Below are 27,354 nucleotides of genomic sequence, written 5' to 3' on the forward strand. Positions count from 1 at the left end.
TTTGACAAGCACATGTTTTATTTCACTGTAAAACTAATAGATTTGGCTCATGGTTTAGTTAAACATGTTCTTCAAGAAAGTCACTGTACAATTCAGCTTTAAAAAAAAAATTGCCAAATGTTCAAATTGTGTACCGAAAAATTAAATTAGAAGATTTCACGCAGATGATGATATGAATTAGTCCCAATAGCACAGCAAAGGATGAAAGTCAATTAAAACATAATATTTCCAGTTCTAATATTTTCTCCTTCTTCACAGTTATGTCCAGATTTCACCGATTCCTTTCAACACAATCTGTCATGGTTTAACAATGTTATTGCTTTTTATTATTTATAAAGCACCCAAAAGCATGCTCCCACTGATTTCAAAGGAATTTGCATCAGACCCATACAGGACAAATAAAAAGACAAAAGGTGAAATCCTGTACCCACTGAAATCAATGGGAGTTTTACCATTGACTTCAGTGGGGCCAGGATTTTACCCACAGTTGCCACACCAAAGAGTTTACGACAATCTAAAGGCCAAATCCTGCAAACACCTATGGACATAAGTGATTGTATCCACAAATGTAGTCCCATTGGGTGTGTACTCCTTTGCACAAGTGTTTGCAAGATCAGATCCTAACTGCAAATGAGGGACCACAAACGAATGTAAAACAATAGAAAGATGAGGTGCGGAAGGATAAAGGCTTTAGCAATAAGTATGTGGGATCACTCAGGTTTGGCATGCATACCTCTAGATGGTTCCAGAAAGAATCTGGGGCACAGTTCAGCTGTGCCAGTTCAAGCAACTAGCCGTTCCAAGTACGATCTAGGTATTGACTCAGGCGACTAGGCCAGCTCACGCCACCATGGCTACATTTCTATTTGTAGCGCACTACTGTGGATATGTCTACTTGAGCCGGAAATCACATCTTCCGGCTCCAGTGTAGACATACCCTCAGTCGTCTGTTGAAGATGTTCTGCTGCATATAAATATTATATATTCATTGCGTCAGAGAGAATGACTCAATTGTTCAATGGTTAGTGTGCTTCCCTGGGTTGTGGGAAACCCAGTCTCATTGCTCAAATGACTATTTACATATAAAGTGGAACATCTTCAAAAGGAAAGCGAGTGACTATAAACCACCCAAGAACATCCCATAGCCCAGTGGTTAAGGCACTCTTACCAGAAGGGAAAGAATCAAGTTCACATCCTTTCTCCACATCAAGCAGAGTGGGGAATTGAACCAGGGTCTCCCACAACCCATGGGAGTGTGCTAACCACTGCGTTAATGTTTATAAAGGAAGTGATGGCACCTCCTCCTCCTTTTTTGTCAATGGCACCTAAGTGCCAGGAAAAAAATTGGCCAAAAACTATTTGGTGAATGTGTGTCAAATTCACGAAAAGTTTCAGATCAGCCAAAACTGCACTTTTCAGCAAATAAACTCTTAGTTTTGTCCAGCTTTAGTTGAAAATCCCTTGAAATCAATGGAGCTGCAGGGCTGATTTTGGCCTGCAATGTACATTTTTAAACGTTCGAAAAAATATACTTCAATATACAGCATTAGGGGAGAAATGAAGAACCTATTATTGTTTGAATGAACTGAAAACATAAAATTAATTCTAAAGTTAGCAATGGGTAGAATTTGTTGATTGACATGATTTTGCAACAAGTTGGTCTGCGTCCACTGAGGCTTACATTTTAATGGCACGTACTGTACAGCTTTATGTGATGCACAGAGTTCAGTGTTTCCAACTCACTTATATGGCCAATACGGTCTGTTCCAAGCAGTAAGCCTATATGTCACACAAATAACTGGTTATGCCCTCCTTACATCAGTGGGCACTGGGGAACTCATCTAGTCAAGTAATTTCTGAATTTGTATATAACAACAGCAGGCTGTTATACTTAGGGTGACCAGATAGCAAGTGTGAAAAATTGGGGGGGGGGGGGGGGGGTAATAGAAGCCTATATAAGAAAAAGCCCAAAATATTGGGACTGTCCCTATAAAATCGGGACAGCTGGTCACCCTAGTTTTACTGCCTGTTGTGAATGAAAGGGAGCATTACAGCAGTTTAATTTGAATGAATACTAAATACATCTCTGACAATATAACATGGGGAAAAAAATAAAGTGGGTTCAAAACCGGACTGATTTGGACAACTCCATAACAGTAGCCTTGCAGTGCGCCGAGCCATGTCCTCTCTTCTACTTACCTCCATAGTTATATCGTACCCCCACACCATCATTGTGTTATCTTAGCACTTTCACATGTGTAGATCAACTTATCCTCAATATCCTGTGAGATAAGGTGGTATTAGCCACATTTGACAGAAGGGTAACTGAAGCATGGAGACTTTAAGATATGTCTACATTGCAGCTGAGAGCAGGCCTCGCATAGCTCACAGACAGACATGCACTAGCTCCACTGGAGCTAAAATCAGCAGTGTGGACGTGATGGAACAAGTGGCGGAATGGGCTAGCCACCCAAGCTCAGGCAGGCTTGAACGCAGGAGAGTAGCCCATGCTTCTGCCCAGACCACACCATCCACACTGCTCTTTTTAGTGCTCCAGCTCAAGCAGAGCTAGCACATGTATCTACCCAGGCTGGAAAACACACTCCCAGCTGTAGCGTAGACCTACCCTATATGGTTTCTACAGTACGAGTCAGTGGCAGACTCGAGACTAGCACCCAGGTTTCCCAATTTCCAGTCCAATGCCTTTACCCCTGTCATAAATATAAAGCGAAGGGTAAACCCCTTTAAAATCCCTCCTGGCCAGAGAAAAAAATCCTCTCACCTGTAAAGGGTTAAGAAGCTAAAGGTAACCTCGCTGGCACCTGACCAAAATGACCAATGAGGAGACAAGATACTTTCAAAAGCTGGGAGGAGGGAGAGAAACAAAAGGTCTGTGTGTCTGTCTATATTCTGTCTTTGCCGGGGATAGACCAGGAATGGAGTCTTAGAACTTTTAGTAAGTAATCTAGCTAGGTATGTGTTAGATTATGATTTCTTTAAATGGCTGAGAAAAGAATTGTGCTGAATAGAATAACTATTTCTGTCTGTGTATCTTTTTTGTAACTTAAGGTTTTGTCTAGAGGAGTTCTCTATGTTTTGAATCTAATTACCCTGTAAGGTATCTACCATCCTGATTTTACAGGGGGGACTTCTTTATTTCTATTTACTTCTATTTCTATTAAAAGTCTTCTTGTAAGAAAACTGAATGCTTTTTCATTGTTCTCAGATCCAAGGGTTTGGGTCTGTGGTCACCTATGCAAATTGGTGAGGCTTTTTATCCAACATTTCCCAGGAAAGGGGGGGGTGCAAGTGTTGGGAGGATTGTTCATTGTTCTTAAGATCCAAGGGTCTGGGTCTGTAGTCACCTAGGCAAATTGGTGAGGCTTTTTACCAAATCTTGTCCAGAAAGTGGGGTGCAAGGTTTTAGGTAAGTATTTTGGGGGGAAAGACGTGTCCAAACAGCTCTTCCCCAGTAACCAGTATTTGTTTGGTGGCGGTAGCGGCCAATCCAAGGACAAAGGGTGGAATATTTTGTACCTTGGGGAAGTTTTGACCTAAGTTGGTAAAGAGAAGCTTAGGAGGTTTTTCATGCAGGTCCCCACATCTGTACCCTAGCGTTCAGAGTGGGGGAGGAACCTTGACAACCCCAAAGCCATTCTTCTGCAGGTCACCCTTCCCCCATCACATCTCATCTGCAATTGCTGCCTGTCACCACTCATGAAGCACTGTTAGTAAATGCAACTGCCTTGAGATCATTGTAGCTGAAACCCTCGTAGAAGCCTTCATCTCCTCTTGCCTCCACCATTGAAACTGCCTTCTCTATGGTCTCCGCACACCCAAAATCTCAGACTCCAGCTGGTACCGAATGCGGCTGCCTGCCTCCTCACAAATAAAGAGAGGCTCAGTCATGATACCCTTATCCTCAGAAAGCTCCAATGCCTCCCCATTTCATCCAGGATCTAGCTCAACATTTCTTTCCTGTATTCACAGATCTTGTGTCTCTGCTTCCCTCTTGCTCCCTCTGCTTATCTAGCATTGGCCTCCCTTATACTCTCTACAAGATCTTGCTACTGCTGGTTCAAGATTTCAAAAGACGTCGACAAATACAGTATAATGTCATTTTTAATGTATGACAAAGTTGACATGATGGGGTGCTTTCCCTCACCTCAATGCACGCTTGTCACTACAGCTGAGTGAAAGGTTTCAGACAAATAGTTTATTTGCTTAAAAATGCAATTTTGGGTCAACCTGAAACTACTTGTGACTATGACATGAATTCACTGGATCGTTTTGAACACAAAAAAAAAGTGCATGCTATAGTCACAAAGGGACTTACATGCCATCCACAAAATCAGAGGAGAACACACTGGTGCTCCCCCCCTTATACTCAAATGATTAGGGCACTTGCCTAGGATACAGGAGACCTGGGTTCAAACCCCCACTCGGCCTGATTTAGAGCACGGATTTGATCTCGGGTCTCCCACATTTCAGGTGAATGTCCTAATCAGTGGGCTAGACAGTATTCTGGGCAGAGTTTCTCTCACTCTCTGCTGGTGAAGCTGTTCCACTTTCTATAAATAATTAAATTCTCATTGGGCCAGAGAGCGTGACAATGATCCCACAGCCAGGAGGTTGGGGGATAACTTGGTTCCAACCCCTGCTCCTGTGTCCATCTTCCTAGTCACTTGAAGTAATAACTGCTGGCAGGATCAGACCCTTCAGTTGTAAGCACCTACAGGCCTCTCATTCATCTGTAAAGCACTGTGCACCCTTATAGTGATACAGAATTAATCAATATTTACAGAGCTGGGCTTGCTCAATGCATGAACCATAAGTAGATAAATTCACTAAGGGGGAGATAGTCAAAGGGCACAAAGGAGAGTATTAGGCTGATTTTCAATGGGAGTCAGGTACCTAAGCCCCCTTTGAAAAGCCTCCGTCCCCCTCCTGCCAATCAATACACTTACACGATAAAACAAGAAACAAAAGAAAAGATAAGCCCTGATCTGTTTGCTGCGTATCAGAAAGCCAGGAGGAGGATGGAGTCCTCTATCTTTCAAATCACAACTAAAAAGAGAGCTGGATGAGGAACTGACCCCTCTTGCCCCAAACCAAATAAAACAAAGTATTGCTTAAAAGCATTAACTCCCCCACCACCACCACCAAAAAACCCACACACAATAAAGAGTTTAAAGCAACACGGATATCTGTGACGTGTTCTCAGTCATTTGCACTGGGAGCCAAAAACAACATATTTAACCCCAATCTCTTCTTCCCTGTGTTTCAGCATTTCACCACATTGGGTGGAAATGCTAGTTGTCTTTATGGCATAACCCCCGGTATTGAATTTATACCACAAAGCCAGGAGGATCAGAGTATGGCTCTCGGAAAACTGGTAATAGGCTGGGCCATTCTATGTCCCCAGAGGGGAAATCTCTCTATTCCTCTGGATGGCTTGAGTGGGGGCGAGTACTGTTCCTGTATATTCTTTAACCACCAGAAATTATTGTTTAAGTTTCCCACCTCTCTCCCCCAGTCCCTCTGATCCTTACACCACAGAAGTAGGAAACCAGCTCATCTGTCTGTCCCCACCTCTGTTAAATTGTCTCTTGTAGCAGCAGCAGCCCTTTATCTCTGCCCATTAAGTGAGTCGGGGGACAGGATGGCTGGGTTCCTAATTTCCTTGTAGGCCACATTTGGCAGCCATTAAAAGCAAGGACAATCAAGTCAGAGTATAGCTTGGAAGGCCTTAGCTTTGTGCCCCACAAAGCACTTCAGTTCATACAAATCAGATTAGCTCTGAGCCAGAAAGATTCCACTTAACTAGCAGGCCTTCTGCTGCTCTCATTAGCTCTCAATAGCTTCCAGACTTCTGTCAGCTGTTTCAGGGAGACTGGAGAAGAATAAGACACATCGAGACTACTATCTTGTTTCATGAACGCCCTCCAGTAAGGAAGTTTCCATTTCCTCTTTTGTTTTTAATTACTGAATCTGTATTATATGGCAAATCATTACTAAATACATAGCATAAATTAACTATACGTCTGCTCCATTTACAGAGGTTAGATGCCTTTCATTATAGCTTATGTGGCAAATACTGCACTGCCTATATAATTGTATCTTATACAGTTCCAATTATAGATAACTGAAGTCCCAGGGCTTGATCTTGCAAATGCATATTATAACTTGGAACGGTGCTTGTGACCATGAGTATTCCTGTTGGCTTCAAGCTCTGCACCTAACAGCAAGTGTTTGTGGGGAGAGGCTCTTATTCTCCAACTACCTTAATTATTACATTGTGCATGTATTATTTCTACCAAACTCTTGATTTCTTTCCTTCAATTTGGCTGTGCTGTTCCTAACCCAGATTTTCACTAAAAGGAGGATTTTTTCCTTTACTTTCTGAAGGGCTAAGGGGAAAAAAACTAAGACCACAGGAAGGGAGGGTTCCAGTTAATCCTTTCAGTGACTGATCACAGCAGTACCTTGTGTTTGAAGAATAAGCCAAATTACTTTATAGAAACCTGAAAGTCGCAGAGGTAAACAAGAAGCAAACTCAGTCACCCTCAGTGATACTGTGTGACTTGATGCCTGACAGTGGAACAAACAAATCAATCCCAAACCTCCCATTTTCATTCTAGCATGCAATGAAATTAAGCCAATAGCATAGTGCACCAAAACTGCCAATTTTCCACTGGCTGCTTCACAGATACTGGGCCCACACATTTCTATTTTCTAGCAATTCCTGGCAAATAGCCTGTCAGACTAGCAGCCGTTTCACTCTGAAGCCATGATGCACAGAGAAGCACAAGCAATTGTCTCTTCCAGGAGCTGCCTCTCTCCAATTATTTCAGACTGACAGCTTTTAAAAGAACACCAGGGTGGTGAAAAGGGCTCAGAGGAAACGCTGGAAGTGATTCTGTGTTTGGGGTGGGGGTGGAAAAGGGGGGTAATAAAAGTTAACATTGCAGATTTGCAATGCATTGCTTAAGTATAGTCTTGGCCTGATCCTGCCAACAGGAAGACAAGCAAACAAAAGAGGACAGTATTCAGGATAGGAGGTTTTATGGCTTCCTCACATGTTGTTATAGATCAAGTGAAACAGTGAGTTTAAATATGGAATCAAAACATACAAGTTTCAGATGAATATTTTTGGGACCTTTTACTGATGCTCAGAGCACAAATGTTTGCTGTCCCCAGAATGGCACAGATTTTTTGAGACTGGTTACATGGGTTTCCAGTGCAGCCTATGAGAGCTGAGCACATGGTAGGTGAGACAATTCTCCAGATACACATTGCAATATATAGTTTATCTAAGTTTGCCAGTTTTGTTATGAGCTTTGTCTTCAATGTACTGGGCCTGAACAATCTCTAGGCTTGGAGCAAAACCCAAAGCAGTGAGTTACATATCCATTAGCAATTGAGGAACTGACAGACATCTACTGTGTTAACTCTCCCCCACTTACTAATGTCAGCAGCCAGCCTGTCACCAGCTGCTCCTGACATTGGAAATCAAAGGCAGTAATTGCTCACATCAGACTGCACTCCATCTTGGCTTTCAAACCCATGTGCTTTTTCAGTCCTTGAAGAGGGAGGGAAGATTAGTGTAGACCAGTGGTTCTCAAACTTATTTGATCGGGCCTCCCTACTTTGTCTCTGTAGTCATTTACACCCATACCCACACACACTACACTTACCACCACCTAGCTCTGAAGGCAGAGCAGAGAGCAGCAGGTGATGGTTGGACGCCCAGCTCTGACGGCTGCACCATGCCAGCAGCAGCACAGAAGTAAGGGTGGCAAAGTGATATTTGTCAATATTTTTCACAGCAGACTTCGTGCCCCATTGGCACTCTTCCTTCTGCGCTGCTGCTGCTGCTACCCTGGGACTGACAGCCAGAGCCCCGCTGCCTCCCAGTGAGGGATTGGGCTGGGGCAGGGAGGGAGAGGTTCCCTTTATCCCTACCTCCCAGGCTTGCACAGCCCTTCTGCATGAACCCCAGCTCTTAAAAAAAAAAAATGCACGCAGCTCACACCTCCCCTGACACGTTCCTGTGCCTCCATTGGGAGGCCCCGCCATGGTCTGAGAACTACGAGCGTAGATGCATAAGACCAACCTGGGAAACCCAAGCAGCTGTTTTCTTGAATGTTTCTCCAAGGGCTAATTGCAAAAGCTTGGAGAGACCCCCACCTTCCCTAATGACATACCTGTGCATTCTGGATTGGTTATTTGCTTTGGGTTCAGTAAAGACTGTCTTTTGGAGTCTTTGAACAATGAAATTGGATATAAATTCAGATACAAAACACACAAGGGAAGACTATTCCTTTTATAAACCAGAAAATTAAAGCATCCAGGACTTGGAGCTCAAACAATGAGTAAAGTTGTCTATTGTTCAAAACTCTGAAACAAGTCCTCTCACTCTCAATGCCATTCCAGGTCTATGTTGAATGACAGCAATATTTTGAGAGGCACTGAAAAAAACATCATGCACCACTGGACATTTTCAAAGTAGCAGCAATTGAAAGAGGCAACTTTATTCTAATTTGTTACACTGGTATCCTAAAATCTAGGCTTTAAGCAATATTCTCCCCTCCTATAAATGACAGTGTCAGACTGCAAATATTTCTTAAACATGGGTGTGATCATTTCCTATTAATCTAGAATGCCGAACATGCAGACAAGTAAGAGTGGCTGTACTCATGTCACATGCCTGGTGACATCCAGATAAGGGAGTTGATGGTTTTCTCAAGATACTGTTCCAAAAAGTTTATTATTCTATCAGTTAAGCATGGCCACACACAGTTACTCATGGAAACCAATTATCGTCTTTACCCTCTTTTTTAAATTCAAGATCGTCCTTCTGCCAAATTATGCCTGAGTCAGCAGTACTTTTTTTAATGTATTAATGAAGGTTTATCATAGATACTTTTGGAGACAACAAGAAAATCTACTCTGTCATAATGACAGAGAAATAACACCTTACCTTCATAGCAGGGCAGTAATTTTCGACCATTGGACTGGAGGTTCGGTGGGATGATATTACAGAAACCATGGGGGAGGATGTACTCTGTCTCATAGTAGATGTTTTTCCAGCGATGGGCACAGGCCTAAATGGATCATATCACATGTGTTACTGAAACGTGAGGCAGCAGGACGCCCCTTTGTATCAAAAACACCCGCCCCAATCTTTCTCCCTTTCCCCCACCTAACTCTTCCTTAGTTCTCTGAACCCCATCTTTGCTACAAAAAGGATACTCCAATTGCCATGTTCCTCCACTGCTAACACTTGACATTGCCAATGTTGGCACCACAAATTCCAAATTTCAAAGCTCCTCCTAGCCACCCATGTCATACATATGAGTGTTCTTTGGAGCAGGGGCAGCTCTGACAGCAGATCTCAAGACCCTTATCACTTTTGGTGCCAGGCAATGTGTCAAGTAGATCCCTAGAGCCTCGTGGTGAAGGGAGGTGACACCAGGAGGACCTTTTCTAAGCAAAGGTAGACTGGGTAGAATCTAGTGGAAGAAAAGAAAGCTGGGGGGGGGGAGGTGTGGGAGAGGAATAAGATGGGAGTAAGTGGGTGAGGAGGTGGAGGGAATGCTAAGACTGGAAGGATCACTAAGAAGGATGACAGGCCCAAAATTAACATTCCATTTTCCCCCTCCACCTTCTCACCCTCCTCCCCTTCCTGGTGAAAAACCCAATCACCCCTCCACAACAAGAGCCAAGACACTCAACCCAGGACGCTGCGCTCCTCGCAGTCTCAGAATAAGAGCATACAAACACATGGCTTACACATCCCCAGCTCCCCTTCACTCCCAGAATTACCATTGCCTCACCACCAGACAGGCCACCTCACCTCACCACCAGACAGGCCACCACGATCTCCTCACCCCCAAAGAGCTCATTCGAATCAAAGGAAATGAAATGGGAAACAGCAGAAGCTTTGAATTTGAACTTGTATCTCCAGCTGGTGTAAGTCAGCATAGCTCCAGTGCAGGCAGCGCAGACACAGCCTTGTAGACGGATCACAAGCGTGGCCTGCTCAGTCTCATGGAGCCTCTTTTGTGTCTGTTAGAACCAACGGACGCGCCTTGCTGCACTGTCAGCCTCGCATCCTAGTCACAACCCTTCCAGTCAAGGAGGACAAGACAAAGACCCTTCCTTTGGGAGGCCAGCACTTGCCTGGAGAGCATAATGTTGAAGGATGCAAGACACTCTATCCCAATCCCCATCTTATCACCTCAGTGCTGAGCACATTGCCGCTGAACGCTCCTAGAAACGCATTATAAAACAAGCACAGTCGCATCATCCTGTCCAACTACCAGGGAATGGATAGAGCAAAACTCAATCTGGACCAGAGTCAAGACTAATTCTTACCCCTGGAAAAGCACTAAAAATCACCACGGCTTTCTTTTCGTTTTAATGGAATGGACCACCACCAACAGTGAGCTCTCCCGAATCATCAGCTTTAAGTGATATTTATTGCTGTTTTAATCTGCAGTACTCAACCAAATGCATGTATTTACTGGATAAGATAGTTAACACAGAGGCATAATGAAGAGCTCAAGGAGCTTTGGAAAGCTTTGTTACAGAGAGACATGCATTATATGAAGACTGTTTATAATGGCACTCTGACAGCCAGATGTATGTTAGGAGGCTCATAAGGAAGAGCTTATTGAACTTGATTACTTGCTCTTTTAAGCAAACTTGATTGTGATTTTAATCTCCAGGCACTCTTTGGTCAGAGTTTTTTTTTAAAATGCATTATATTTACTTTCAGAGAGATCAGGAAATTGTTTCTCTTCCAAAACATTTGCACTGGGAGTGCAAAAACACACCCATATACATTTGCATAGAGTGTGTCATACTGACACAGCTCTAGGCTGACATTCAAGTTGAGCAATGAAACCAGAGAACAGAATGTCACGGAAAGGAATGGATTTGAAAAACAAAAAAGTTATTCCGCATATAAATTGTGGAGGAAAAAACTGAACGTGTTTTTTAAGCTATAGAAAGATAAATAAAGGGTTGTGATATTATAAATTCCCTTATTTCTTTACCTCCCAAAAGCTGCCAGTGACTCGCATACATTAACCCACTAATCTCTTCCAAAGCAGCACAAGTGATTGAAAATTGGGGAGAGCAGCAGCAGGTCTTGCTCAGGAATGAGCTAAGGTGAAATGCTGAGGGCAGGATAGAGGGCGGGATAAAGAGAAGTAGCTGCTGCTTAACATGGATATTTAAAACAGACCGAGGGCTGAAAGCTTTGCAAAGCTATGAGCATTTCACATGAATGAATGAAAACAAAAAAGAACAAATAATATTCTGTTCACTGGTATATATGAGCTGCTACAGCCTTTTCCAGTGCTCCCACCCTATGTTTCTATTTGAGATTTTTAACCTTTCTATAAAATCAGTCTCTGTGGATTCAGCCGTGGCAGAATTTGTCCCATACCACAATTCTGCTCCAGAATCTCAGCTTTCCATTATTTAAACTTGAGTTTATGGGTATGAAGCAAAGTATTAAAACATGAGCTGAGTGTAAGCGATGCAGTGTTGCCTGCCTGAGTCTGCAGAGAGGCTGAAACAATAGCTCTAAGAGGCATGGTCTCCCCATTCATCTCAGACTCCTCGTTTTTGTGGCTGCAGAAGTTGGCATTTTTCCAAGATGCCATGGAATTGGCATTTTTATTAAGGAATCTGCTGTTTTTTATTTGCGATCCCCTGCCATGCCAGGACCTGCCTCTAGCTGCTTCTTGCACTCCTGCTTGCCCCTTCAAAGTGAGTTAATTCAATTACAATGCACGCTCCCTGTACGGTTCAGTGTAGCTGAGGCCTGGGAAGCCAGAAAGATGAGCCACTGAAGCTGGCTACAAGCTCCCCACTTCGCTGGCCCATGGATGGGAAAGGAATTCCAAGCCAGAGAGCCTGAACATCTCAGGAGCTGAGTCCTGTGAGTTGAGATGGGTCAGTTGGAGATCACAGTGAAAAATCCACCCTGGAAAATCACCATGACAAATTTCATATCAATGAGTGTTTTTAGCTATGAGCTAGAGGCTCTGAGAGGGTGAGGGAATAGCAATAGAATGAACACTGTTGTGGAATTCAAGAGTTGAGGTCATACATTTTGGTCTCAAAATTTGTGGGGACCTGGATAATACAAAGGAAAAGTGGTGCAGCAATGAACCACGACAGAAATGCAAAACAAATGGAGCATATGAATGTAACCTTGCCTTGTTGTTGTTTATTAAATGCCAGCTTGGTGCTGTAGAAAACACAGCAGGAAATACAAGTCTTGCCTTATGGAGTTTACAAACTAAGACACTGATCCTGCAAACAGTCCTTCATGAAGTCAATAGGGCTCTGTGGAGTTCACTGCAGGAGTGGAGTCCAACAAGGGACTTTTTAAGTGCACAAATAACTGACTGAAATCCCTTCCGCCATTTACCACGTGGGCTTTAGCTTCAGTGCATATATTTTATTTTCCATACTGTAGGATTCAGTATACAGTGAGTTGGCTACTTAAAATGAAAAAATGGCAACACTTTGGAGAAAAACGAGATACATGATCAACGGGGCAGGTATTTGGGAAGAGGTAGATTAAGGGACATGGCTTATCTCCAAGTATTAATGCACTGTCCCTGGTTCCTTTCCCAATGAGAGAAAGAGAATGCATTTTACAGTTTTAGTATGGAAAGAACTGGCAACCCAAGTTGTATTGTCGTAACTCTCAGATTACTGCTAACGTTGACTCATGATGAGATCCAAGGTCAGGAGGATGTATGCTGGACCAGTTTACACTTCAGTCTAGCTACAGTCTTCAGATTATCTTTGTTTAGGGTGACCATGCGTCCTTTTTTGGCCAGAACAGTCCCCTTTTTTAAGCCCTGTCCCGACTTTTCTGACAAAAGTGGGCATTTGTCCTGTTTGCTTGATCAGTTGGCAAGAACAAACGGGACAAATACCCACTTTTGTCCAAAAAAGCGGGATGCGGAGAAACGTGCGGGGAGAGAGGGGGAGCAGCAGTGCCTGCCCCACGCGTGGGGGGCGGGGGGAGGCAGGGCTCAAGCAAGCAGCAATGCCAGGCCCAACCTTTGGGAAATATGGTCACCCTGTCTAGTATGTGCATCGCTGCTCGCACAAGCCCTGCCTGCCCCCCGTGCAGGGAGAGGAGCTAGGGTGTGTGACTCAGGCCAGCTCCAGGGTGGAGAGGGGGCTTCGACCAGCCCCATGGGGGCCGAAGTGGGGGGAAGGGCTTGGGCCAGCCCCTTACAGTGTCCCGTTTTCCCTTTGGCCAATATGGTCACCATATCTTTGTTATAAAAGGCTTTTCTATTTAGTCTTCATGTCCTAAACAGAGAGTTAGCTTTGGTCCAATAGGACAGTGGCTCTTTGAGGGACTGATACCGCATACACTGAAGTCAATGCCACAGTTTCCGTTGACTTCAATGTGTGGTACAAAATCCTGCCTATGGGGATTTAGGTCCCGATTTAGCAAGATACTGATGTACTTCCTGCAAACGACTGCACCATCCTCCAATCCTATTGGCTTGCACAGGTGTGGACCATGCTCAGCACCACACAGTGGCATGATACAGAATATTGGTATTAACTTTCCTGTCTTAAAAGTTGATTTGATGTATTTATTTTTAAACATATCTATTTTTGAGGACTCCTTACCTATCTGCTATTACAAAATAGTCTTACGTGGCTCATAGAATCATAGAATATCAGGGTTGGAAGGGACCTCAGGAGGTCATCTAGTCCAACCCCCTGCTTAAAGCAGGACCAATCCCCAACTAAATCATCCCAGCCAGGGCTTTGTCAAGCCTAACCTTAAAAATATCTAAGGAAGGAGATTCCACCACCTCCCTAGGTAACGCATTCCAGTGTTTCACCACCCTCCTAGTGAAAAAGTTTTTCCTAATATCCAATCTAAACCTCCCCCACTGCAACTTGAGATCGTTACTCCTCGTTCTGTCATCAGCTACCACTGAGAACAGTCTAGAGCCATCCTCTTTGGAACCCTCTTTCAGGTAGTTGAAAGCAGCTATCAAATCCCCCCTCATTCTTCTCTTCCGCAGACTTTACTATCCCAGTTCCCTCAGCCTCTCCTCATAAGTCATGCATTCCAGTCCCCTAATCATTTTTGTTGCCCTCCGCTGGACTCTTTCCAATTTTTCCACATCCTTCTTGTAGTGTGGGGCCCAAAACTGGACACAGTACTCCAGAGGAGGCCAAACCAATGTCGAATAGAGGGGAACGATCATGTCCCTCGATCTGCTGGCAATACCTCTACATATAATCCCAAAATGCCATTGGACTTCTTGACAACAAGGGCACACTGTTGAATCATATCCAGCTTCTCGTCCACTGTAACCCCTAGGTCCTTTTCTGCAGAACTGCTGCAGAGCCATTCGGTCCCTAGTCTGTAGCGGTGCATGGGATTCTTCCATCCTAAGTGCAGGACTCTGCACTTGTCCTTGTTGAACCTCTTCAGATTTTTTTTGACCCAATCCTCTAATTTGTCTAGGGCCCTCTGTATCCTATCCCTACCCTCCAGCGTATCCACCTCTCCTCCCAGTTTACTGTCATCTGCAAACTTCCTGAGGGTGCAGTCCACACCATCCTCCATATCATTTGTGAAGATATTGAACAAAACTGGCCCCGGGACCGACCCTTGGGGCACTCCACTTGATACCGGCTGCCAACTAGACATGGAGCCATTGATCACTACCCATCGAGCCCGACAATCTAGCCAACTTTCTATCCACTTTATAGTCCATTCATCCAGCCCATGCTTTTTTCACTTGCTGGAAAGAATACTGTGGGAGACCGTGTCAAAAGCTTTGCTAAAGTCAAGGAACAACACGCCCACCGCTTTCCCCTCATCCACAAAGCCAGTTATCTCGTCATAGAAGGCAATTAGATTAGTCAGGCATGACTTGCCCTTGGTGAATCCATGCTGACTGTTCCTGATCACTTTCCTCTCCTCTAAGTGCTTCAGAATTGATTCCTTGAGGACCTGCTCCATGATTTTTACAGGGACTGAGGTGAGGCTGACTGGCCTGTAGTTCCCAAGATCCTCCTTCTTCCCTTTTTTAAAGATGGGCACTACATAAGCCTTTTTCCAGTCGTCCAGGACTTCCCCCGATCGCCATGAGTTTTCAAAGTTAATGGCCAATGGCTCTGCAATCACATCCACCAACTCCTTTAGCACTCTCAGATGCAGCGCATCCGGCCTCATGGACTTGTGCTCGTCCAGCATTTCTAAATAGTCCCGAACCACTTCTTTCTCCACAAAGGGCTGGTCACCTCCTCCCCATGCTGTGCTGCCCAGTGCAGTGGTCTGGGAGCTGACCTTGTTCGTGAAGACAGAGGCAAAAAAAGCATTGAGTACATTAGCTTTTTCCACATCCTCTGTCACTAGGTTGCCTCCCTCATTCAGTAAGGGGTCCACACTTTCCTTGCCTTTCTTCTTGTTGCTAACATACCTGAAGAACCCCTTCTTGTTACTCTTAACATCTCTTGCTAGCTGCAACTCCAGGTGTGATTTGGCCTTCCTGATTTCACTCCTGCATGCTGGAGCAATATTTTTATACTCTTCCCTGGTCATTTGTCCAATCTTCCACTTCTTGTAAGTGGAAGATTGGAGATGGTATCACACAAATGTTAGATGAGACCACTTAGCACCCTGGGGAGCCCATGCAAATATAGGATATACAAAAACATATCCAATTATTCAGTTTCATTTTGGTTATGAGGAAAACTAACCTAATCCAGAGTAATCAGTAACGTAGCTAACACATTTCATCTCTAGGTTTTTTTTGGCAAAGGCTGGATCTTACAACCTGTACAAATATCCCCCCCGCCCCTCCAACTTGCTATGCCCATGATTACAGCAGAATAATCTGTAACAATTTATTCTACCAATTTCAGGTTTTTCTGTTCACAAGCTGCCCACAAACTGATTGTGATTTGCTTAAAGTAACTGGCTGAATAGTGCAAAAAAATTTGGTAAATATTTGTTGACAATTTGTTCCATACACTTAGTATTCCAAATTTGATTGGAAACATAGGTCACATGGTAGGTTACTGTTTTGTGATTGGATTAGTTTAGAAAAAGGTTTCTGTTGGAGGCTCTCAAGTACAATCTTGACATTCATTTTTCACAAATATTCTACAATATTTTCTCAAGTCTTGCTGTTTCAGTGAACATTCCTGCATGTTAGTTTGCTAGACTACTCACCAAGAGCAAACCCAAGGGAAGAGCAAACACAGTAATCAGTCTCATTTTAAAATGTCAAATATTTATAGAAATTTTTTTTGCAATATTTGCCCATCTTTCTCAGTGATTTATCTGAAGGTTCACATTATTTAAAATATTGTCCTATCAAGATAAATTCCGCATCCTTAGGATCAAATTTTGCCCTTTAACAAACATGCACATCAACTCCCATGGGTCTCAATATTTGCCTGTTAACTCTACCCCAAAGATGAACGAACAAATGACCTTGACTTCCATGTCTGCTACCTCATTAATGGAAGATTCATGCACACGTCCAAGAGCAGAATTTAGCTGCATACCTAAATCTGACATTTTTTACAAGTTCTGACACAACACACACATACACATACACACACTATATTCATTGACTTATGCCCTGCTCCCCACACACACAATCTGTAAAACAAATGAACTAACGGACACAGTCAGAGAAAAAAACAAAGTTCCATTCATTCTGTTCAAAAGGCCTAAACACTCAGAAATTTAAGAGGAAGCCCCTTAGGTGACAAGTCAGGTGCTACTGCTTTGAAGTCTTCTTTCTCTCAGTATGTTTCTGGCTGGGGCTCATTTTTCTATCCACTTCAAGGAAGGGACTAGAGAGTTCACTGCTCATAAACCTGGACTCTGTCAGTCACTAGCGAAGACATTAATCCCAACATGTTCAGCATTAGTGTCAGCATAGCAGCAATCACTCTACTGAGATCAAGGGAAAGGGTGGACTTACCAGCACACTTCCGTCAGCCTTGGGCTGCCTAGCCAGGCTTACGCCCATCCATTCATCATCTCTATCCTCCTTACAGGTCTTTCCACAGAGCGTGCCCCAAGTATTGCCTTAAAAGAGGGAGGGACGGGGAGGAGGATGCATTTAGTTTTTTAAATATCTATAATGTGCCCTTGTAAGAGATACACTAGTTGATCGAACCGCTCTTTCCCACCTCTCACTATTATTTCTCATACGTATTAGGATAGTGCCCAGGATGAGAGCCCCCTTGTGCTGGGTGCTGTACAAACACCCCCCTAAAAGACAGTCCCTGTTCCAAAGAGTTTAAAATCTAAGGGCTCAAGACAGTGAAACTTTCAGCACGTGCATTAACTTCAGACACATGATCAGTCCCACTGAAGTCCACGGGGAAAATACTGAGGTGTTGGCAGAGTAATATTTTCACAAGGGCCTAATGCACTTTAGAAAATGGGACTTCGGCATTTTTTAAAAATATGGGCTCAACTCTTTCTTTCTATGATCTGTCATTACGTCTATTAACTCATCTTACTGTAGTGTCAAGGAGTGGGGGGAACGGGTGTTTGTTTTAGCAAAACTAAATATATAGATAGATATTTGCGAACACTTACATGTAGAATTAAGTAGAATTTTATTGATAAAAACAAAACAACCTGCCAAAAAACCCTCTTTCACTAAGGTCTTATCTACACTTGCGTCAGCGTGTAGGGTGCCTGTAGCTATACGCTTCAGTGTAAAGCAGGTTGCATCCACACTGCAGTGGGCTGCTACACTTAACAGTGAAAGGCTCTGACACAGAGGAGGCAGGGGGAAAGGCTCCAGCAGCAGGAAGGCAGTGGGATATTACAGTGCTAAAAATAGCAGCGTAGACCTGGGAAGCACTGCTTGGGCATGTAGAGAGCAGTGTAGGGTACATACCCTAGGGTTCTGGCATGAATGTCTACCCCATGTCTACACTGCTAGGGGGTGTGCAGTGTATGTACTCTGCACACCGCCATCAGCATAGACATAGCCTCAATATTAACGTATAACGGAGCATACTCTGGTTCCGATGTCAGGAAAACGTTCATACAGTGATGTTAAAATAAAACATGTCAGCAAAAACACAGCAATACCACTATGAATTCTTTTTCACCAACAGAGATCAAACATGTATCATTCTTCATAAGGACCCATTCCCAAGGATTAGATCACAGGATCAGGGCCTTAGCCTGGGAGCCCTGGAAGGGAAGGGGACCATGTCTCAACATACGTTTGACCAGCATCTTGTACAATGGGACCTTGGTCCTGATCATATGCAACAACAAAATACTCTCATTGATTTGTTTTTGTTTTCTTTTGCATAAGAAGCAAGTAGGATAAATCAAAGTTATTATTCCATTAGTGAACACACACACATTACTCTGTTTATAACACAGTATATATTCACCCTTCAAATGTGGGGGGAGGGGGGAAATCACATAAAATCAATGAGAACTGCTCAAAATGAGCAGCAATTCTAACCATCCCCCTCCAGAAACTAAAGAGACCAAAGCAGGTAAGGAAAAGACAACAGCCTGGTTTAGATTCATTTGGAAAAAGCTTGACCAAAAAGATTAGCCTTATGCAGTGGCCCAGAGAGAGCACAGACTGCAATCAGAGACCTCCATCAAGAACATATTGCTTCCAGTCCTCAGGTAGGACATAATCCTGAACGATTTAGAGTAAATCGGAGCTTTAGCACTGGACTTCAATGGGATCAAGTTCCTAGTGCTATACCGGTGCGCCCTAGAGCCCTGATCTAAAGCCCACTGAAGTTGATGGGAGTCTTTCCAATGATTTCAAGGGACATCGGATCAGGCCCTAAGATATTTGCGAGGACTTTCAGTAACCAGTAAGTAAAAAAGTCTTAGAGTTACCCACCTCGACCCATATCCAGCTCTGTGCACCTCCTCTCAGGATTGGTGTGGACTCGACATTTAAAGACAGCTCCTGGGGACTTAACAGAGGCGCTGTATTTAGAATCTGCCTTTGGGGCACCAACCAGGACCCTGGAAACCAAAAGCAAAGTAGGAAGTAGTTAATTTCAGGAGGGAAAAAAAAAAACACACTGACATTGCCAGTGCACCTTTGGCAAGAGGACTTCTTCTGATGGCCTGGTAAAATGACACCAATGATACACAAAATGAAAACAGACACAGTAAAGGCATTTTCCTTCAAGGAATCCAGGAATTCTTTGAACAAGCTAAATTTCCATCTGACACATAACACATTTAAAGCAATTCTTCACCCCCAAATAAGCAATTTCGGAAAGTTTTAGGACAGAGAACAGCAGCTGCATCCAATTTCTTTAGGTTCTAACCACAGTCCTGTCAACTCCAAATCCACAATAGCCAAAAATGAATGGCCACAAAGGGAAAAAAGCTACGTTTCTGTTCATCAAAACACAGATCAATATGGTTGATCAGAACCCGAAGGCATCCTAATCCCTGAAGCTCAAGGCAACTTATCATACGAGTGTTCCTTCAGAAATCCAGAATTATTGCACGATGTGTTGCCACCAACAGTTTAGAGACAAAGCTGCAAAGACTGGATCTATATTACTGATACTGTGTGAGAGAAACTAGCATCTTGGGGAAGTATCAAATCAACAACAGCTGTGATTGTAGGTATGAACTCCTTCCTGAAAGAAAGTGATCAAACCATATTAATACAATGCTCCAATTTAATGATCCAAATGATTCATGAGGACCACAGTTTAGCTGACAATTTTGTATTGTTATCAATAAGTGACATAAAAAAATGGACCACCTGCCATCATGAGTGGGAAGAGGGCAGGGCGGGGATGTTTTGGCAGGAATCAGATGACTATGTGAGTGTTTGTAACATGAGCCGACTCCATCATTTCCTCATCCAAGCAAGCGCCCTTCCCACTTCTTCCTTCCATCTTGTAAATTTGAACTCATGTGCCAGGGAGGAGGGCTGATCTACACTACATTCCTATATCAGTAGAACTACATTGCACCGGGATGAGAAAAACCCGCACCCCTGAGCAATGCAGTTATACCAACTTAATCCCCCACGTAGACAGCGCTATGCTGGCGGGAGAGCTTCTACTCCCAGCATAGCTACCGCCTCTGAAGAGGTGGATTAACAAAAGAGTTCTCTCCCATTGGCTTAGAGGGTCTTCATTAAAGAGCTGCAGCTGTGCCAATGCAGCATTTTAAGTGTAGACATGTCCTGAGTTGAGCAGAATGTGAGAGAATGAGAGAGATGGTTGGGGGGGGGAGGGGAAGACCACCAAAGATCTAACACCTGCCCTCACAAGGTACGGCACATGCACCTAGTCAATTTGCTATCAGTTTGGATCCGCTGACCCTTGAGAAGGCCAGTCCACAGGGGATACAAAATCCAGACAAAAATCACTGGCTTTTGTATGCAACAATGTCCCTGGTCTGGTGGTCTGTGGGGATTGAACCCAAGACCACTGACTTGAAAAGCATGTGCTTCTGGTGCTTGAGCTAACAAATCAGGTCTATCATCTTAGAGGCATTAGGAGTCTATTCATAGTCCAGCCATTAGAGAGGGCTAAAAAGCTACACGGTGTTAAGTGTGGGTCACATCATGTAAAAATGGTCAGAGATCTCAATACAGGCCTAGAAAACAGGGATATTGATGGTTTTCAGTGACTTTCGTTCATCCTACTTACCAGCCTCTACGTCCTATCCCCACCTACTCCCTACCAGACTCAGTGTAAGAACGTGGAGAAAAAAACATTGAAATCTCAATTCCACCTATCTGGGAAGGAGAAGCAGAGAGTGTTATGTTATCAGAGGGAGTTATAATCAGGAATCTATGCTATACTAAGAAATGACTTGGGCAATAAGTTTTCCTCATAGCTTTAACGTGCTCTATTGGCTGATGTGACAAAACCGTGTCCTGACATTTAAGAGAAATTTAGAGGGAAAGAAATCCATATTAAAGGGATCATTTTCTCCCAGTATCATGGGCTAAGCTGTAGTATCACAGAGGTTTGCCAGGGGGCTGCACTCTATATGCACATCATGTTTTCACAAGTGAGAAAAATTAATGCCTGAAACTAAATTGCTGAAAGCTACAAAGCCTTCGCACGTTGGGGACCAAGCACAGGGGAGCCTGAAATAATAGCTCCAAATGGAAATCTCACCAGGCAGGCAGGCAGGCTGAAATCAGAATGCCAATCATCTAATTTACACAGGCGATGAATGAATGTCATTCACTTATTGACATTCACGAGGTCTAACAAAATAAACAAAGGGGGGGATATTGCTAGCTTAAGGAGGAATGGTTTAAATTGCAAGTGTCAAGAAAGTGTTTCTAAAGACCAGCTATTACAATAAGCTACAGTAAACCACATTCTGTTCTGGTTTAAGTGGTGCAACTCCAGTGGAGCTGTGCCCACCTTACAACAGAGATGAATTTGACTCAATAATGCTCAAAAAGATCTAGGAGCTTAATTTATAAAGAATCATTAATTTCTCTTTAAAAAGCTCGGGGGAGGTGAGGGTGAGAAGGAGAATAATACTGAACTGTGTGAGCAGGATTCCATGCACTGATTCTAAGTTCAAATTGATCTTGAGAAAATATGCATTCAGCTATGTTTTTGAAAGACATCATATCTCCAAGAACACAACTAGATACTAAATCTATCTGATGGGGCAAAAACCAGGCCAGACACAAACACAGCATGTGATGCATGTCAGTAATTAATCCAGTTAAGTTATTACTAGGACTGGTGAAAGTTCCCTGAACTCAGAATAAAATGCTTGAAAGTTTCTCCCAAAGCATACTGTACATATTGAAATTTTTCCAGAAGTAAAATGTGGTAATCTAGCATTTCAGTACTATGGACTCCTTCATCCTGCCCCAGCCTAAACACAGTGAATATGTAAACAGCCCAAAAAAGAATAACCTTGTTCATTTCTTTGCTATAGCCAGGCAGCCTTCCAACATCTCCCAACCAATTTAACCAACTTGGATTTAAATAGTCTAATTTAGTGTCGTAGCATGATTTTGCAGCACTGTTCAGATTTTAAGCAGGGCAGTTCCATTCCCCAAGCCAACACAGTCACAATGTGGTCAGATTTTTGCAGAGAGCTACGCATTGGCATGGGCTCTCATCACAACCACAACATTCTGGAGGATGTTTCTGGGATCCCTCTGACTGGCTGCACAAAGGCACACTGGAAAGCGAAGCCCAGCAAGGGAAAGAAATGACTCTATGTGCACAGTTGCCTTTGAGTCTGAATCAATACTTTGTGACGCCTCAATTCTAGTATAAGAATTCAACAAGGCAGATGTAAAAGAAAAGAGGAGGGAACAAAGGGAAGGATTAAAAGCCTTCAGTTGTTGGGGTCTATCAATTTAGGCATTACAACTGCACCTCACCATAGCACCATACCTGAATCTTGAACAGACACATACCAGTTCTCCCCCACCAGGGATTGAAGGGATTTTGTTTTAATTTTGTTGCAGGAAAGCAAGGTTGAAGTAGCACATTTTGGTTTCATTATGGGGGAGGGGAGGTTCCTAGTCTTGGTGATGGCTTCTCGGAGTGACTTTACTATTCCTACAAGAATCAGAATCCACCCGTGAAGGGTTATGGGACCTTATGGAGTCTTGCCCATTACTACGCAGCATTCATGTTGGAGCCCAAAGGAACTTCCCCATTACTCCTTTCAAACCAACCTTCAGGACAGCCTATCATAGCCACCTCTGACCAAGATTAACACAAATCTCTTGGAGCCTACCAACCCGTTACTGGCTATGTCTGGAGGAATCAGATGCGAGATCCTCTCTTATTGGAGATGCCAATTTCCAGAATGACAGTGTGGAGAACTAGCCAGTAGGCAATGAGGCTATATATCCTTCTTTTCATGATCTCACTCTCATTTGCACCTGCGTTATGTTTACCTCCCACAGGGAGTAATCACCACCTTGCTGCTGAACGGCCCTAAGGATAAACAGTTTCAGAAATCAAAACGCTATATCTAGCTCGAAGTACAATGCACAAAGAAGCACTGAGTGGTCCCAATGGCAAGGAAAGATGCCAAACGCATTAGAATCTGTCTCCAGCGTGCCAGCACCGATTAGACAGCCATAACTCAAACGCTGCAGGTCCTCTGCCCTTCACAGCAACTTTAAGTGGCAGAGATGAAACATCTTTAAATTGCCTCCTATATCACAACAGATTAAAATAAGCAGCAGCAACAGGGCACATGCTGCTCCAATGCATCCAAGGATTCCAGTTTGATTCCTCCTGGGCGAAGGCTTCCCCCCCCCCCCAATACATTTAGGGGGAGGAATATTCAATTGGTTCATCTATTCAATAGGTAAATCCACTGAGTGCGGGGTCTTAAGTGAGAGGGCAGTAATTCAGAAGCCACTGCTGCACAACCTGTAACTATAGCACCAAATCAGTCCTGCCTTTCCAGAGCCCCAAGAGCAGCTTGCAGTTCAGTGTTTGCGGTCTGCCCAGGCAATACACCAAGGCAAACAGGACACTCTTCCTTCATGTGGGTCTCCTCCCCTATTTCATTCTGGATCACATAAAAAGATCCTCGGGATACTAAGTCGTGTACGAACAACAATACATCAAATCAACCATCAGATGCAACACCACCCGGCATGTTTCAGATAACCGCAGTCTGCGGTTAAGAGCAGGAAGCAACAAATGACATAAAAGCACAAAAATAGAGGGTCATTCCAGTGATAACAGCTCTCAGTCAGTAGCCATGGAACTAGACTGCCTAGATGTGCCAGGCCATGCTGCCAGGAAGGATGAGGCTATTACACCACGTTAAATTGGCAGAGAGAGAAAGGAAGAGGAGGAAGGGGGAGAGAAGGGAATTATAAAAGGATTTTTAAAATAAAAAGAATTGGCTAGTGATTCATGTTAGATCATTAAAGTTTTTGTAAGGGTCAAGTTATTGTTTCTTGTAATAATTTCTCCAAAAATTAAAAAAAAATCAGCATAAAATACTTATTTTTCCTATTTGCTGAGATTTATTCCAAGCTTCAAAACTATAGCTAAAGGCTAGGAGCATGCATGCTTGTCTAGGCTCCAAAAGAAAGCAGCAGCTAACCACCTGGTTCCTTGCTCAGTTGAGAACAGTAATGAGGAGGAACTGTGTAAATCTTTCAAAACTTGTACTCAAAAAATCCTCTTAAGAAAGCAAAACAAGAGACATCAGAAAATACAATAACCTGAGAACATGTGATGAAGACAAAGTCTTCTCCATCTTGAAATCATGTAGAAATAACTCCAAAGAGGAAATCTCAGTACAACCAACAAGTACATTCCTTTTATTGCAAATACATTTTTCACACCATTCTAGTGAAGGCTGCATAGCCAAATTCTCTTACGCAGAGAGAGAGAGTGTATGTACATAGACGTGGAGAGAGAGAGTAAACTTGGTCATACACATTTGCTCCAGGTTCACTTTTGGTGCACAAAACTTTAATCCAAGCCATTTTCCTAAATTTGATCTTGTTTAATATTTATATATATGAATGATACTTTAGATCAGTGGTTCTCAAACTTATTTGATCTGTCCCCCCCTTCTTTGTGTCTGTTGTCATTTATGCCTCCACTCCTCGCCACCCTCCTCTGAAGGCAGAGGGGAGAGCAGAGGCTGCTGGCCAGGGTGCCCAGCTCTGAAGGCAGTGCTGTACCAGCAGCACAAAAGTAAGGGGGGGCCTACGTGAAAAGTGATATTTATCAATATCACTTTTCGCAGCAGACTTAGTGCCCCTTGCTGCTGCCACCCCAAAGCTGACAGCTGCAGCTCCACCACCTCCAGGTGAGGGATTACGGTGGAGGGGAAGGAGAGCCCAACCCCAGACTGCAGGGACATAATACAGACTGGTGTTTTGTGCTATATAAAAATGAATGGCCAACACGGAGGTTTACGAATTGGCAAAAATGTATAAAGATATTAGCACATGAGGGAAAGCCTCATGGGTGTAATGCACTTCATTAAAGGGACTTTAATGATCAGGACGGATTAAGGGCCTTGTAACTCCCTGTTTTATATTACAGAACGCATTTTTATCCTAAACTAAACTGACTATCCTTTTCAGTTCAAACTATTTAATAAAAACTGGGGTCAGGGAAGGGACAGTTCATTGGAGATAATTCTGTATGACACATGATCAAAATTTTAAAAAGTCTCTAGTGATTTGGGGTGACTTCATTTTTGGGCATCCAGCTTGACATCTCAAGGGGGCCTGAATTTTCAACAAGTGCTTTTGAAAATGGGGGGCCCTTTTGGTGTCTTAACTTGAGCACCCAAAAATGAGGGCATCCCAAATCACTAGTTGCTTTTGAAAATCTTAAGTCATACCAAAAGAAGCACTGTAAACAAGGATACATTTGACTAGAATCAGTGGCGGTTTAAGCCAATATAAACCCTGCTGGTGGGATTTGCATTGGGCGGAGTGGGTTGTGGATGGTGCAGAGTGGCTGCAACTTTTCCTTAGTGGAGACAGTAGCATGTGAGAAGCAACAGCAGCCCAAAACGCGGAGAGAGGATGACCAAAAGCAGACAGAGACTGGAGATGCAGCTCCTACAAGTGCAACTTCATAAGATTTTCAAAGTGCCTATAAGCCATATGGAAGAGGATAGCGGTGGTAACTTTCCTGCATCATCTTTGCTGAATCCAGCCTAATGCATGTAACACCATGATATTAACATATGTATTAATTATAAAGGTCCAGGAGCAAATGCCAAATTTCTTTTCTCGCAGTGTACATTAAATCTTTTCCAGCTTTGCCAGACCCCCATCTTTGTGTATCAGTCAGGCACGTTCAAGATGTGTGGGCAGTTTTCTATTTTCTTAAAATAGTGCTAAATGATATCAGCTACTAGATATTTCAAGAATAATAGAATTACACTCAAGAAGAACGGTCTTTCAAATGAGGTCATAATCCGGGTTGATGGGGCTATGGCCTCTCGTAATATTTAATATGCCCTCACACATCAGATATGGTTGTCAGGACATTTGTGCGCCACGAAAAGTCTGCAGGAAACTTTTACTTTAAATGAAAATTTTTCTGTAGACTGACATCCCTCTGCAGTGTTATTAACCAAAACCTACCCGGTATTTTTTTGTTAGTGCAGGAGAAGCAGGAAGTGAAACTGCCAGCCTTGCTTCATTTCCCAAGCAGAGTGAAATGAGAAAACATTTTTAACCATGTAGAACATTTGTTTATATCAGTTTTCATAATCTGAGCCACTGTTACCCACACACAAGCAAGAAATTATATTATTTCATCTCAACAGCATTCCTTTAGACTGGCACTTCATTCATTTTATTGTGTGTTCCCCATCAATGTGTGTTAAGGACAATGAGTAATTTTCAATTTTGCTTTTCCTATCTTTTGTTGGTTTGTGTGATAAGATTAGCATCATTTTAAAGTGAAGGGTTTCTTTTATTTTCCAACAATTTGCTTCTTTCTTGATACTGATATTTAATAAGGAATGCTCCAATGAAAGTCACCACGCAGAAAGGCAAAGCATACAAGTACTTGTGACCCAAAGAGTGTGAAAGAACTTCATTTTAAGTGGCTAAAACTGAGGCTGAATACATTTATTTAATCCACAAGTGTGCTACAGTTCCCAAATCAACAGCTAAGTAATCTGTCCATATCTAAGAGATGGAGATAAAGAGAAGCTTTGTGGACTGTTTACTTGTATTTACTGTTCCTATGCACATTAAAAGTGACGTCGGCTAGGTCCACTTAAAAGGACCCTGTTTAATTCTAACAGGGCCCCTGATGCAAATAGAGAGAGAGCAGTAGAAAAGTAGTAAACTAGTCAGTTTAGATAGTTTTATGAGATGCATACAGATGTTCTATGTTTATTTATCATTCAAAATACACCGCCCTTCCCTCTAAAAATTCTATACAAACATAGAAGATGTCCTCTTCTTCCCCCCTCCCCCGCCATCTGCAAACCACTCTAATCATTCTGATCAGTTACTTCTATATGGAATGCAGACAACTCCTCTTTGCAAACAGATCAAACCTATCAATGCTCTACTGTTCACACCATGGCGACCACCGCTACTAAAAGTTGTCCCATTTAACCCAACATGACCTATCCTATTTCATATCACATGAATTTGCTGTCAAGGAGATGAGCTTGTAAATATTTCCTGCAAAGAAGGGGATTACATAAAGGACTAAACACAACGGGCAGTTTTGCACTGCAGAAAAGGGATACATGCCTCGGTCTATGGAGCAACCCCCAAACTTTTCATAAGCCTTATATGCTCCATTATGTCTTTACTTCCCCATCGCCGG

General features: G+C 43.1%; 1 protein-coding gene across 3 annotated transcripts in view; it reads right to left on the bottom strand.

The window, feature by feature from the left end:
- ITGA9 (integrin subunit alpha 9) overlaps positions 1–27,354 on the bottom strand; it is a 310,728-nt gene that overhangs the window by 269,669 nt on the left and 13,705 nt on the right. For all 3 annotated transcript variants that reach the window (XM_048839011.2, XM_048839010.2, XM_048839009.2), the window contains exons 2-4: positions 18,933–19,060; positions 17,016–17,122; positions 8,984–9,107 (exon numbers count right to left, since the gene is read on the bottom strand). In XM_048839011.2, the coding sequence (XP_048694968.1) occupies positions 8,984–9,107; positions 17,016–17,122; positions 18,933–18,942 (241 nt within the window). In that variant the 5' untranslated portion in view covers positions 18,943–19,060. The remainder of the gene's footprint in view (positions 1–8,983; positions 9,108–17,015; positions 17,123–18,932; positions 19,061–27,354) is intronic.

This window comes from Caretta caretta, chromosome 2 (genome assembly GCF_965140235.1).
Source record: "Caretta caretta isolate rCarCar2 chromosome 2, rCarCar1.hap1, whole genome shotgun sequence".
NCBI classification, from domain to species: domain Eukaryota; kingdom Metazoa; phylum Chordata; order Testudines; family Cheloniidae; genus Caretta; species Caretta caretta.